The following is a 14,227-nucleotide window of genomic DNA, read 5'->3' as shown; positions in this document are numbered from 1 at the left end:
ATTTTTGAGCGTCCAAGTGTCTTTTTTTTTTTGGTATTCATGGTTTCTATTTTTGTTTGATAATCATGATAGGGAAGAAAGAAGGAAAGTACCCTATCAATTTTGGACCTCATTTTGGTCACAATTTTTGGCCCAAATATATTTGGGCCTCGTGGATCGCAATTTGGCCCATTATCCGTAGCAATAAAAAAGGAAAGGTGAGTGACAATACTGGCTTTCAAAAAAAGTCAACAATACTAGGTCGCAAGTTTCAACCGTCAGCGACTCCCATCATCCCCTGCTAGCCACGTGTCCCAGCAACAGTTCCCAAAACCAACTCCCAGCAAAAATTCCGATTCCGATTCCGAATCCCGAAACCCCCCCATCCACAATGAATCAATAATAGAATCTGGTCAATAATCCGCTCTGAAATCTGAATTACTCAGCACAAAACCCGAAATTCCCGAAATATCCCTTGCTCTATTGATCGGAGCTGCAATGTTAGTGTTTGATCGCGTTGTGTGTTTTCTTGCGATATGGATAATAGGGTTAGGGATTGGTGGTTTGGGTTTGGGGAATGCGCTGAAGATGCCGTTTAGAGTGAACGACGTGCTTCCCGTTCTGCCACGTGGCATATCGTGGCCAGTTCTAAACACGTTCCACAGCGCCGTCGATTTGTTGCCGTATTTTGTGGGCTCCGTGACTCCCTCCAATGGCAGCATTCAGTGGAAAGGTGCTTGCTTCTATGATAACACCGCCAAGCTTCAGGTCACCGCTTCTGACTTCGATCAACCTGGTTTGGGTGGTGGCGTTCTCCATCTCAAGGTTCCCTCTCTTGTTCTACAAAACAGTTCAGTTATCGTTTTCCATTATGCCATGTTTGTGTATTCATTTTTTTTTCTTAATTTTGTCTTAGAAAGATGAAAAACTTAGTATTTTCAATTTTTTTTTAATAAACAACTGTCAAATTTTCCATGATGTTTTAATTATTTTTTGTCTAACTCACTGAAATATAATACATTTGGATAGTAGTTGGAATCATGTCACTTTGTGAAGAGTTCTTGTTATTGTTGTTGTAACTGCATAGCTTGTGTTATTTCAATTTCAGTGTGACTGTGAGCATGTTTATCTACTATTTGCTGATGCTTGGTGCAACTGGTAGGGCAATGTCAGTAGATTTTTGGATGCAAGCTTCTAGGTTGAATTGTTTGATTGGAAATTTCCACTTTCTGCTTTCTTTTGTTTACTAATATGGCTTGGCCTGTAAGTTTCCTTTTCAGTTTTGGTGAAAAGTAGTTTTGTTCTATTGTAGACAGATGCCGCACATAGCTGGACCTGCATGGATCTTTATGTTTTTGCAACTCCCTACAGGATTACATGGGACTACTACTTCTCTTCAAGAGAGCACACCTTGAAGTTTGATTCATGGGAAGAGCCTGCCGAATTGGAATATGTAGTAATTTTTGGCTCTATTTTCCTTTAATCTTATTGTGGCATGTTGCATCCTAATTTTAACATTGGAATATTCTTACTGAATTGAACAGGTAAAGCAGCATGGGGTTTCTGTGTTTCTCATGCCATCAGGGATGCTGGGAACCCTGCTTTCTCTAATCGATGTTGTGCCGCTCTTCTCAAACTCTGTGTGGGGTCAGAAGGCCAACTTAGATTTCCTGAAGAAACACATGGGAGCTACATTTGAGGAACGTAGTCAGCCTTGGCGTGCAACTATTGATCCTACAGATGTTCATTCAGGAGACTTCTTAGCCGTGTCAAAAATTCGTGGTAGGTGGGGAGGTTTTGAGACTCTGGAAAAATGGGTAACTGGTTCGTTTGCTGGTCATACGGCAGTTTGCTTGAAGGATGAAATGGGCAAATTGTGGGTTGGTGAATCAGGGCACGAGAATGAGAAGGTATGCACAGAGATAGTACACATACAAGGGGTGGTAACTTGCCTCCATTCTATTGTAATTAATCTTAGCACAATCTTTCTTTGTTTTAGGGTGAAGAAATAATAGTGGTAATTCCATGGGATGAATGGTGGGAATTGGCTCTCAAAGATAATTCCAATCCACAGATTGCCCTGCTCCCCTTGCATCCAGAAATGCGTGCAAAATTTAACTCCACTGCTGCATGGGAGTATGCTCGGAGCATGTCTGGCCAGCCATACGGCTATCATAATATGATATTTAGTTGGATCGACACTGTAGCTGAAAACTATCCTCCTCCTCTTGATGCTCACTTGGTATTAACCTTTCCTTATTTGTTATTCATACGTCATAAGTATGCAATTGAACAAGGCATTGGGGGTAAAAATTTATGAAACAATTAAGCTCCTATGATTGTGAAAAGTAAAGTTGAACCTTAAGTAGGCATTTGTTTCAAAGAGTTTCAATTTATTTCTGGGAATTGTCCATGGAAACATATTAGTCCCATGTTTATTTGAAGTTTCAAAATCTAATTCGTGGGAATAATTTTTATCTAAAATATAAAATTTTATTCCCATTCAAAAAGGTGGGTATTTGGTATTCCCATGTCAAGCGAATGACAATAATAAGCTCATCCTTTTAGTGATATTGGGGTTATTTTAATAATTAAGAATTGATTCTATGAATATGTATAATAAAACAAATGTATCTTAATTTATTATTGGGAATTTTAAAACAATTCCCAATTATTTGTAGTACTAAATAGCTAAGGTTTTTTTTGTTTAATTAATACTTGGGTATAATAGTCCCAAGAATATAATTCCTTAAAATATATTTCTTAACCTTGAAACAAACGCCACTAAGTAGTTAAGTCTAGGGAAGAAATAAAACTTTTGGGTATCAAATTATAAGTTAGTTTGCAAGAGATACAATTTCAAAGAAATTTTAACTAGGGTAAAGTATACTTTATCCTTGAAGTTTGTCAAAAGTTTTAAAAATACCCTTAAGTTTTATTTTGTTTCAAGGATAAAAAATATACTTTACCCTAGTTAAAATTTCTTTGAAATTGTATCTCTTGCAAAGTAACTTATTATTTGATACCCAAAAAGATGACAATGGGAATGAAGGACTATGTATCAACACTGCATCGAGAATTATGTTGGTGTTGCATTTATTCATTAGTGTTACATGCATGTTTTCCTTTCCATTTTACAAGAAAAAGTTTGTTCTTCTCATTATTAGTGTGTGCTGAGGCTAGCAGCTGATGAAGCAACTAATCTCTACCCTTCATTCATCCATGTGGATCTCGAGCAAAAACACATAAACTTATAATTTATTTTTTGTTTAAGATTTATTTTAGACTTCTATTGCTATGATAATCTTATTGTAAACATTGTTCTTTTTGCAGGTAATTTCTGTCATGTCTATGTGGACTAGATTGCAACCAGCTTATTCTGCAAATATGTGGAATGAAGCATTGAATAAGCGGTTAGGAACTGAGGTATGTATTATTTAATTTTTTAATGGGAACAATTCTCAGTCAAAACAAGAAGAGAAACTACACTTTCATATTTAAGTTTTGCATTGACCTTCAAGTTTGTTTCTGTTTCTTGTTAGTAATAGTAAAACATTCAAGAAGAAAATTTACATGCTTTTTAATTAGCATGTTATTTTATTTAATATGGGATACATAATCTTTCTAGGGTATTGTAATCTTCATGAAAGCTCAAACTGGTTTGATACCCAAATACATTTTTTGTTGCTGAAATCTTTTCAAGTTTCTTAAATCTTAACCCTTTTTGTATTTGGCTTTTTTTTTGCTTGACATCAGTGGTCGGATAGGATATGTCATTTGTATAAACTATAAATTATATAATATAATTTCTTACAAGTTTGGGCATCCCTTCACGGGCAAATAAAATTCTACCGAATATTGCAAGTACTTTTGTTTTTAGATCACATGATATCTGGTGGCTTATTTTACTCAACAATATGTAGGCTGCTACTACTTCTTTGAAAGTTATGAAACCTCTGACTTTTGTATGCTTGTAGGGTTTGGATTTGCATGATATTATAGTAGAGACCGAGAAGCGGGGGATACCTTTTGATCAATTACTGACCACACCAGAGCAAGATGAATGGGTATATAGTGATGGAAAATCAACAACATGTGTTGCCTTCATTCTTTCAATGTATAAAGCAGCTGGAATTTTCGGTCCTGTCTCTAGCTCCATTCAAGTAACCGAGTTCACTGTAAGCCACACCTTGTCTCAATGACTTGTTTGAATGGACCCTCACCATGAGTCAGCATAATTCAGTTTTTCTTATGATTCTTCATTGTCACATTTGCAGATTCGGGATGCATACATGCTCAAAATTTTTTAGGACAACCAAACACGCCTGCCGAGTTGGTGCAACAATGAGAACGACCGGCTTCCGTTCTGCCAGATTCTCGGGGAATACAGGATGGAGCTGCCGGGCTACAACACCTTAGAGCCATATGCCAACATGAATGAGAACTGTCCTTCTCTTCCTCCAACTTATGATAGGCCTTCTCGATGTTAGATCTTTCTCTATCAGTTATCAATCTTCATATTGAGTTGCCTGTTTGCTTTCAAGTCATGGCATCTGATACTTCCCCATTCTACAATTGTCTATATTAATCCACGGAACGGGGAATAAAATTTATAAAGTTTTGACTTTATTGCATTCAGAATCTGAACTCAGGATCATGATCGTGATTATGAGATTAAAGAATATGTTATCTTTTAATAATCTCATTTTGATTATTATTACATGTTAGTTATGTTGAAACCATAACATAAATAAAATTGTAGATTAATAGGTACATTCAGAGGTTGTAAATTAATATTTTAAGTTGGTATTGATTGTGCTGATATGGTTTTGTACTGGAAACAACCCCCACTAAAGCATTACACTAAATATGTTTTGTTTTAACCTAATAATTTTTTTTGCACTGCAAGAAAATTAACTATTACACTAATATCTAATTAAATTTTGTCTAATGATAGTTAAAATAATTATTGGCACATTTAATATTCTAATATTCACTCAAATATAAGATTTAACTAGACAATAGAATAAGGGTTTTGTGATTTAGTGTTTTAACTAAACATACCTTTTATTGCTTTTTTTTTCTGTGGTATTCTCAATTCAACAGATCAATGATTAATTTATTGCAAATTTGAGTTCTATTTAAAAATTTATTGTTAGACATTGACTAATAAATTGCTGCATGTTCAATATCCACACTTGTTTTGGACAAACAACTATCCTAACTTAAAAAGAATATAAAGCCGCGTCTTTTGGGCAATAAAAGGCCCATTGAAGGACATTTGTTTGGGCCTAATTGGGCTTCTCTACTCCCGAAACGCTATACCTTTTGAACTCTCTTGAGAACCGCATCCCGCTAGTCGCTACACTTTCAACGGCGTTCCGAGCGACGTTCGGTCGACAAGGCGGTGGCCTCAGTTTCCCGACGACGCCGTCCGATTACTCTCCAGTCTCTACTATCCACCACCACAACAGACCTCCTCCCAGCTCCGAACCCCAACGGCTACTGTTTCAACATCAGAACACACCGAACTTTAAGCTCAGTTCCGCCGCCTTGAAAGGTTTTCAACCTTCAACTTCAACGGGATCAGGGACGTATCTGCTTGCTTTTCTCGCTCGCTCCATTATTGTTTTCGTGCTTCGCGTCCGAATTGGCGGGTATTCGTAACCGGAGAAAGATTTTTCACTTGAATTCGTTTTGTGAAGTTAGGGTTCGGTGGTTTTCGCTATGTCTGATACTTCCAGGGGCCGGGTTACCATTACTCTTGGGCGTAGCGGTCAGGTAATCGTGTCAAAAACTTTGGAACAACTTCTAAGTCTTTGATTTGTGTAAAATGAACTGATTTGAGTACTTTGAGCTACTTTGCTTTTAGCTGAACTTTCTTTATCTTTTCATTTTCCCCCTGTTTTTTCTTTGAATTGGCTCCTTTCTACTTACTCAATTGAACGATGCTTCTAATTTTGATTTGATTCTATCGAAGGTGACACACCTTGTATGATATTATCGATGATTTTTAATTTTAAAATTCTGTGTTTATGATTGTTAGAGGAGAAAATGTTCATGTTCTCACTCTTATTTTTCACATTTTATTTTATGATCGGCATAACTTCATTATACTAATGAGCCTATCTATTTTGCATTTGAATTTAGGTTGTGAAGAGGGATGTATCAGCAACTGATGCTTCTTTCTCAGGTTCATATGCCTCTGCTGGGACGAAGAGATCTGCAAGAGACAGGCTCGGAAATAATGCTGACAGTTCCTCGTGGTACGGGAATGAATTCAGCAGCAATAAAAGGTATGTTTGCTATTCGCCTGGTATCAGGAGCGCTAGTATGATATCGGATGTGGGCACTCCGCATAGTGAGGAGAATAAAGAATGTATTACTTCACTACTGTATTCTTTGATTGTTCTGTAAATGCACCATGAATAATATATGCGTAGGCAGTATAAATCAGGAAAAAAAGTAATAGGTTTTCATTTCGAGACTCTAATGATTTGTGTTAGACTCAGACTAGCCTACCTACTTCTCCAAGTCTGTATAAGGTTCAATTTTAAATAGCAATTGCTTCTGTTGATGATTCTATTATTTTGATGCAGACATCGAGGCCATATAGGCATGTCAAATGGGCTACATGGTAGTAAAGTCCCTCAGCAATGAATTCTTTTCCTTCTAATATTCCTCCATTGATTAATTTGAAATTTATAACCATGCTGTTGTCAATTTACTTAGATAGGCGAATTGGCAAAGATGATCTTCGATTAAAGCTCATGCGAAAAAGTGCGTCTAGACAGTCTAAAAGGAACATAGACCTCCGTGAAAAACTGTTGAAGGCTCACCCTCTGTCAACAGGTGTTAATTCCAGCCGGCTCTTGCCTGAGCCAAGTGAGTCAAGCATGCCCAGGCAAACGCATTTGGCTAGAAGTTCTAATGATTTAACACAGATGGAATCCATGAGATGCTCCTACTCTCCTTGGTCATTAGATCATAATCTTTCAAGACAAAGATCACCTGATGGGTTTCCTAGCACATCCCATGCAATTTCACCTCGAAGAAATGCAGAAGAGTTGCAGAGGAGGCCATCAAACCAGACAATGGATGGTGTCAGGCAAGTTCCACGTGTAACTAGGAATGTTCTCGAGTCTACAAGGGCTACAAGGCCTCCAAGTGCTGCACCTTCCACTATGATGGCATGCTCCACAATGTCCACATTGCCTTCAGTAACGGCTAAGCCTGCGGCATCTTTTCTTGGCCAAATTCATCCATCAAGCAGCATTGCTCAAAGGACTCCATATGTGGTGAATTTCATTTTCCTTTATGCTTAATACTTCACCGTTTCCTTTATTTTGCTTGGAAGCGTGTGTCATGACCATCTGCTAGTTATCATGAATTCTTGATTGTGTTTTTTGATTTTCTTGTGCCTTGTGGCTGTTGCATATGCTTCGTTTTTTTTAGTAACTTGATGACATTTTGGGTGTTGCTCTGAGTACTGACTGGAAAATGGAAATGCCTGTGATGTGGGGCTTTATATAGAAAGATGTTCTAACTATTGCCTTGCATTTTGTAACAACAGTATCACAGCAAATTATTACATCTTGGGTGATTCAAATCAATTACTAATTTATGATATAATGGGTTGGAACTGTTACTTCTGTACCTTGCTGTGTATTTTGATACAAGTACCCTCTTTTTGGATAAAAGACAAGCACCTCTCTGTTAATCCTGGTTTCAATTTAAGGGTAAAGTTCTGGTCTCGCTGTTGCTAGAATTATAGAATTGGAATTTGAGCTCATTAGCTGTCTCAGTATAGTATGCTGTAATAAATCTGTGTCAGAACCTACTATCATCCATGACTGTTTAATCACCTAAAATTGTGGATTTCCTTGTTGTTAGCCCTTAGTTTATCAGGAAATTTTCTGGTCCTTGTTTAATGGGGTAAGGATTTGGTTGATATTATACCAATTTATGATCTTCTGAAAGCTTGAATACCCATAAATGATCTTATTCTATGCATGAAGCTAGAAATGCAAGCATCCTTTCAAAAGTTAATGTCAATATTGATTTTCTTTCTTTTCTTCTGATAGAAAGCATTATTGATACACTTGATTTTTATCTTTTCCTGTGATCTTTCCTATCAAACAAATGGGTCAATATTACATATGAATTAGAATGGTCTCTGGGCTTGAAGTTGAATGCTGAAATTTTATATAAGCTTTTATAATTATTGTCAGTCGGAAGATTGTCTGAACTTTTGCACTTTTGGAGTTTCAGTACTAAGCAGAAGCAGATGCATTTTTGCTTGTGTCAAATTCTATGAATGGAACAATTATAAACCTTGTGCTGAAATTGCTGTAACTGGTTATGATGTAGGGCAATGAACAGCAATCCTACCAAACTGTTGATGGCCTGTTAAATGCACTGGGGCTTGCAAAATATGCAATTCTCTTCAAGGCTGAGGAAGTATGTGATTTATTTATTATTTACATGATGAATTATCCTGGTATCTTGTTTTTCAAAATAAATTTCTGTTTTTAGTTGTAACATGTCGGATGAAAATGTTGGAATTATGCTATGGCTGCGAAAGTGGTAACCCTGAAAAATGATTGGAGAAGACTAGATATCTGAGGATCTTTTGACTGTTTAATCCTTTGCTATAGAATTTATATTTTTATGCAGTCTCTTGCCTCTTGACATGGTTCTTTCCCGTTTTGCTTCTGATTATATTAACTTTTCATGACATGGAATCAATGAAATAGTAATATACATTATTATGTCATAAGTTTGTTCTGTATATTAGTTGAGCACCGTCTTGTATACTTCCTCCTTTCGAAATATACTAATGACAGGACTGAATACTTTGTATTTCCCTGCATTACCCTGGATTAAGTTCTATCTTGGAGCTAATATTGCACACTGATATTTTATGCAGGTTGATATGACTGCATTGAAGCAGATGAGGGAAAATGACCTCAAAGAGCTTGGAATTCCAATGGTAATTATCTTTCTTTTCATTTATTGCCATGTTCAGGTCCTGTTACAATTGAGCTTGGAATTCAAATTAAACCTCACGTAATATGTATGGATTAATGTAGCACTGTTATGTCTATCAACGATATTTTGGCATGAGTTCAGTTACTGGAATTGTGAGTAAATTTCTTAGCTATGTATTCTGCATGACATTATTTGTTGTTGTTCACCTGTTCTTGCTTATTATGATATGAAGTTAATCATAGTAGCTTGTTACAGGCTACTCCAAAACAACTATATATTGGAAATTTAAATTCTCTTGTTCTGTGTGCATCTGCAAGTTTATTTGTCTTACGAATGCTGTTTGAGTTGCAGGGCCCAAGAAAAAAGATTCTTCTTGCTCTGTTGCCTCGTGTCAGACGTCAACAATGATCTATAATGCATGATGCAGAAGCTGATGGATATTGGATCACCAGTTTTCTCTGGTGATAATGATACACAATTACACATACATTTGAGAATATGTACAACTGTATACATATGCCTTCTCCAATGAGGGTTGAGAATGTCCCATGTATCGATGACAGGTTTGCACTCAAGAACAAGTATTGACCAAAGATTTAGATTTTTTTTTCTTCTTTCAGGTATGTTGATCTATAATCTATCCTATCCTAACAATTGTTCTTTTGCTTATTGTTGGATGAAATGTGAAGTTGAATAATTAATTTTATACTGGATACACAGTAGAAATTTTCCTTAAACGAGTCCTTGACATTGATGCTACCCTTCCTTTACACGCTTCTCTAGTGCACATCTATTATTTGATCTCTTTTAGATGTGGTTATGCTTTCTATTGAAGGGTTTTGCTTAGATTCGTTATGGTTACAGAACAATATCTTGGACTAACCAACAATCTCAATTTCCCACCTAATTGTTCTTTAACAATTCTGATTTGAGAAACAGCGGCAAGTACTTCACAGTGTTTTGTGGGGGGAACTCTTCACATTGATGAATCTTTATCAGGAATTCCCAAGTGTAACTTTCCTTAGTAAAAATACTTCAGATTGGACTAAAAGAGTAAAAGGCTAGCTTTCTGTTTCTATCTTTATTCCTCATCTTTATGAGACCTGGATAAACATTAAACTTGTGCTTAGCTAAGTCAGATCAAACATTGGTACTTTAGTTCACTCTATTGATCAAATGGCATCCATCAAAGAAAAAGTGATGTTTCACCTAAAAAAGGGTTAAGCTTTTGGTTGTCCATCATGTGGTTTCCATTCAGCTGCATTTGTCATACATAATTGTGCTAGTTGCTTAGTGTTTTATGTAATTTGTCTTGTGTTGGAGCCCTTAAACTCTGGCGTTTTCTTAATGCGTTTCCTTTACATTTCTTGCTCCCTCATGCTGTACTTTTGCATTTCAATTGGAGGAAAGAAATTGACATCTTTTCAATTTTTTTTAATCTCAAATTCTCGCACTTATCTTATTTGCATAGCCACATTTAATTCTTAATAAAAAATTATGTCCTCAAAGGTCATGGAGAAGGTAAAGGTTGCTAAGCTTCATTGATTTATTTTTTTTTTTAAATGAGGTGTTGGATATTATTATTATTTTCAGGCTTGCAAACCAAGTTAGCCTCATTCCAAAGCTTAATTGGGACTCAAACAATTGTGACAATGATATATTTTGTTTTCTTGTTGCTTCTTCAAAGTAATTTTTGGTAAAATCATAATTTTCAAAGGGTTGAAAGGAAGTAAAAATCGTTGCCTACCATTTACAAGGCCAATTTTAAAAGCTCCATTACTTTCTTTTCACAGTAATTTCTGATGTCATCTAATAGCATATTAGGTCCAAACACTTTGAACCTGAACTATAGCTAGTAGTTACGTAGACACCTAAATTACGAACCTGTTAATGACAATATAATTATCTTACTTACCTCATTATTTTTTTTTTTCAATCCCCATGTGCCTTTGAACATGCATAAGTTGGTATAAATGGACATTTCAAATCAATATGTTCCTTCACTGAAAGAACATGATTTTTCTACGGATCTTATATTATATAATAAGACTTGGATAACCAATATGGTTGCTAGACAACCATTATGCAAGGCTTTTTTCTTTAGGGAAAAAAAAGCCATTACAACCTTTTCTGAAAGTTACTTACATGAATTGCCAACTATTTCAATACGATCAACTACTTGTTTTTCTATGTAAAAAATTAAAATAGTTGTTCAGATATCATTTTTTTGGGTATATTATATATAACGTCATTTTCACATACTATAATGTATATTGTTTAGTTTTTTCTTAGTCAGTTTTGGCATTCTATTAGGTTAATTAAATATCAGTGACCCATTTTGGATTTGTCCACAAGACTTGGTGGTAGAGGTTCCATATTCCGGTGCTCTCAAACTAACGTATATATAAAATAATGATTTTGTCATTTCACTCATTTTATTACAAGTCACTTTCAAATTATCTTCAATAGAAAAATTTATAAAAAAAATTTATAAAAATGAAAAATAATTTTAAAAATCTACAAAAGAAGAGTGACATCAATTTTAAGAGTGGGAAAATCACTCCATTAATTATTGACTATCAATAAAGTAAAATGAAAATAATTAACTACTAAACAATTGAAACCAGCGAATTCACCCAATTAGTCTCTCCTACCTTATAGCATCATTTTATTCACACTAATTTAAAATACATCATAACAGCAAGCCAACTTGGAAAATTTCATCCCTATAGCACAAAAAGAGAATATATTTGAATAAACTTCAAATTAATTAATTAATTAAGAAAAAGTAGAGGGGCTTGATCAACATGAGAGGCTTATTTGGTGGAAGAAGTCCACCAACAAAAGATATAAATATAAGTAGAGATAGCGGAATAAAACCACCTTTATAATTGTTTTCTGAAATAATTGTCATAAAAGCAGAAAAGATGGGGTCCAATAACTAGGACAAACGTCCAACACAAAATTCAGATTATTGGTAGTATAATGTTAGTTGATGACTTTAATCACCTTAAATAATTTGTTTTAATTATAAGTATAAAAGATGGAGGTATTGCGTTCTTTAAGAAGATATGAAAAGAATAAATATCCTATGCAAAACCTGTATTAGTATATATGCTTACATCATATCATTTCCCACTTCTCTTTATCACCTATTCTTTGATTTTTGTGTTAGAAAAATACTCCTTGAAGTTATATTGAACTTATAGTGTGTGTGTATATACACGTGCTTCAAAAAAAAAAAGTGCTAATACATATTTATATTATTTATGAAGTGTTATATTTAATTTAACAAAAAAATGTGATATTTAGATAAATTATCCAATTTATATTTATAAATAAAAAATGTTTTTTAAATATGGTCAATATAAAGGAAGACTAAGAATTTACATTTTGCCAATTCCAGAGAAGAAAAAAGAAAAAAGTTTTTTTTTTCCCTTCTTTTTGGTACATGTATAATGCATAGAGGGATAATATAATTACAAAGAAGCTGCATTTTGTATTACAAAAAGATGTTTCTATGAAAGAGATCATATTTATCTAATAATTAATGTGACAACCTTAGGTAGAGAACAATACATATGAAGCCATTAAAATATTAAATTATTGGTGGCTGGTGGTCAGAGATAAAATAATCTTGGTATGGTTTTAAACTTTTAATTAATTACGCTTGATGGTTGATAAATTATGTTATATAATATTAAGAATAGCAGCCCCCCTTTCCATCTAGATGCTTTTGCTTACATTCCTCATAAACAACTATAAACGTGCCTTAGGCATGAATATATCTGATATTTTAATAAAGGAGAAAATCCAAGTGGTACTGTATCATACCAAGTCTTCTATATTTGAAAAGTTTAAGTTGTAACCGCCACAAAATAACACATATTTTATTACAAACATTGCATGAAAGACGGCATTTTTTTACTTGACTTTTCTTTAAACAATTATATTAGGTTATCGTTGAAATCAATCATTAAAATTAATTATTAAAATAAAATATACATTAAAATATAAAATATATATTAAAAATAAAATAAAATAAATTATATATAGTATCCATAAATATATAGTAATTAATTTTAATGATATTTTTATTCTTTAAATTATTAAATATTCCATTATTAGTAGCCTTTTGGATTTGCCTTGTGCGTGCTTTGCATGCATTATATATATTATAAAAAGAAAATAATTTCTTAAACATTTATATTATCACAAGTCATTATATATCAACGCCTTTCTTTACTATCTTGATATTTTAATATAATTTTATTTTACACTAAAGTTTTATATTATATACTTTATTAGTCTTCAATTAACACCCACTTTCAAATATTAAAATAAAAACATCACTCAATTGTTTTCTCAAATAGAAGCAACAGTATTTGTTTACAAGCTTATTATAAAAGGAGGAGAAATCCAAAAACAAATCCTTGCAATTCACCTTCCAAAAATAACAACCTCCTCTTACATACTTCATTATTCCCTCACCAACAAAGAGAGAAAGAGAGAGATAATATGGAAAAGAATAATGTCTATGATGCGTCAACATGGGATGATGGTGTTGAAGATAATAATGGGCATTCATCAAAACACAAGAGGCTCAAGTTATTTGGGTTTGAACTAATAAACCCAAAGGATCATTCAGAAGTAGTAATGGAAGATGAAAGTGTGAATTCTTCAAATTCAGCTTCATTATTATTAGAGGGAGATCGTGATGAGAAAAATAATAATAATAAAAAATTAGAGTGTCAATATTGTTACAAGGAATTCGCAAATTCACAAGCACTAGGAGGACACCAAAATGCACACAAAAAAGAGAGAATGAAGAAGAAGAAGTTGCAGCTTCAAAAAACAAACGCTACCACAATCAACCACTACCTTCTAAAGCAAGCAAGCTCCAATATCAATAATATTATTGATAATTGGTTATATAATCCTTCTTCCTTTGTTAGTAATAATTCTGAATCTCAGATTAGCTTTAATAATAATGATCAAGATGATGATGATGGTCTTATTAATGTTTCAAAGTGGCATGTTCCTAATTCTCATGATCAACAAGAAAATTATTGTATGTTCAATTTCTCCCATGCTAGTTCGAATCATCATCAGGGACATGTCAAAGGTTTGGATCTTCAGCTAGGCCTCAGCTTGGAGTCAAATACAAGAACTTTTTTATGGAGAACATAGATTTACTTTTCTCTTGTTAAGAATATTATGTAGATAAACTAATTTTTTGTTGTTGTTGTTTTTTTTT

At 34.0% G+C, this 14,227-nt stretch overlaps 3 protein-coding genes across 6 annotated transcripts; all 3 read left to right on the top strand.

The window, feature by feature from the left end:
• The first annotated feature begins 233 nt into the window (after positions 1–233).
• LOC107481279 (uncharacterized) lies at positions 234–4,756 on the top strand. 4 transcript variants are annotated; one of them, XM_021139192.2, is made up of 8 exons: positions 661–804; positions 1,088–1,177; positions 1,292–1,432; positions 1,524–1,889; positions 1,979–2,221; positions 3,313–3,405; positions 3,957–4,157; positions 4,257–4,755. In XM_021139192.2, the coding sequence occupies exons 3-8, from the start codon at positions 1,319–1,321 to the stop codon at positions 4,287–4,289; spliced, it is 1,050 nt and encodes a 349-aa protein (XP_020994851.1). In that variant the 5' UTR covers positions 661–804; positions 1,088–1,177; positions 1,292–1,318; the 3' UTR covers positions 4,290–4,755. The 4 variants fall into 4 exon arrangements, with proteins under 4 accessions (XP_015957017.1, XP_020994851.1, XP_020994855.1 ...); XM_016101531.3 differs by lacking the exon at positions 1,088–1,177 and having other exon boundaries at positions 234–804; positions 4,257–4,756; XM_021139196.2 differs by lacking the exon at positions 1,088–1,177 and having other exon boundaries at positions 678–804; positions 1,296–1,432.
• A 772-nt stretch (positions 4,757–5,528) lies between these two features.
• LOC107481280 (uncharacterized) lies at positions 5,529–9,676 on the top strand. Its single transcript, XM_016101532.3, has 7 exons — positions 5,529–5,760; positions 6,130–6,275; positions 6,579–6,616; positions 6,712–7,277; positions 8,350–8,439; positions 8,909–8,971; positions 9,322–9,676. Exons 1-7 carry the CDS (start codon positions 5,707–5,709, stop codon positions 9,376–9,378), a joined length of 1,014 nt encoding a protein of 337 aa, XP_015957018.1. The 5' UTR covers positions 5,529–5,706; the 3' UTR covers positions 9,379–9,676.
• Positions 9,677–13,411: 3,735 nt separating this feature from the next.
• LOC107481180 (zinc finger protein 5) lies at positions 13,412–14,221 on the top strand. The gene has a single exon (XM_016101395.3). The coding sequence runs from the start codon at positions 13,489–13,491 to the stop codon at positions 14,158–14,160; it is 672 nt and encodes a 223-aa protein (XP_015956881.1). The 5' UTR covers positions 13,412–13,488; the 3' UTR covers positions 14,161–14,221.
• The last annotated feature ends 6 nt before the right edge of the window (positions 14,222–14,227 follow it).

The sequence above is a fragment of the Arachis duranensis genome, chromosome 3 (genome assembly GCF_000817695.3).
Source record: "Arachis duranensis cultivar V14167 chromosome 3, aradu.V14167.gnm2.J7QH, whole genome shotgun sequence".
Taxonomy (NCBI): domain Eukaryota; kingdom Viridiplantae; phylum Streptophyta; class Magnoliopsida; order Fabales; family Fabaceae; genus Arachis; species Arachis duranensis.
This window is presented reverse-complemented; position numbering and strand designations above follow the sequence as displayed.

Coding starts and splice junctions, on each gene's coding strand:
- LOC107481279 (XM_016101531.3), top strand. CDS start 478: ATGTTAGTGTTTGATCGCGTTGTGTGTTTTCTTGCGATATGGATAATA. Junction 1,433..1,523: donor AGCCTGCCGAATTGGAATAT/GTAGTAATTTTT, acceptor TGAATTGAACAG/GTAAAGCAGCATGGGGTTTC. Junction 4,158..4,256: donor TTCAAGTAACCGAGTTCACT/GTAAGCCACACC, acceptor TCACATTTGCAG/ATTCGGGATGCATACATGCT.
- LOC107481280 (XM_016101532.3), top strand. CDS start 5,707: ATGTCTGATACTTCCAGGGGCCGGGTTACCATTACTCTTGGGCGTAGC. Junction 6,617..6,711: donor CATGTCAAATGGGCTACATG/GTAGTAAAGTCC, acceptor CAATTTACTTAG/ATAGGCGAATTGGCAAAGAT. Junction 8,972..9,321: donor AAGAGCTTGGAATTCCAATG/GTAATTATCTTT, acceptor TTTGAGTTGCAG/GGCCCAAGAAAAAAGATTCT.
- LOC107481180 (XM_016101395.3), top strand. CDS start 13,489: ATGGAAAAGAATAATGTCTATGATGCGTCAACATGGGATGATGGTGTT.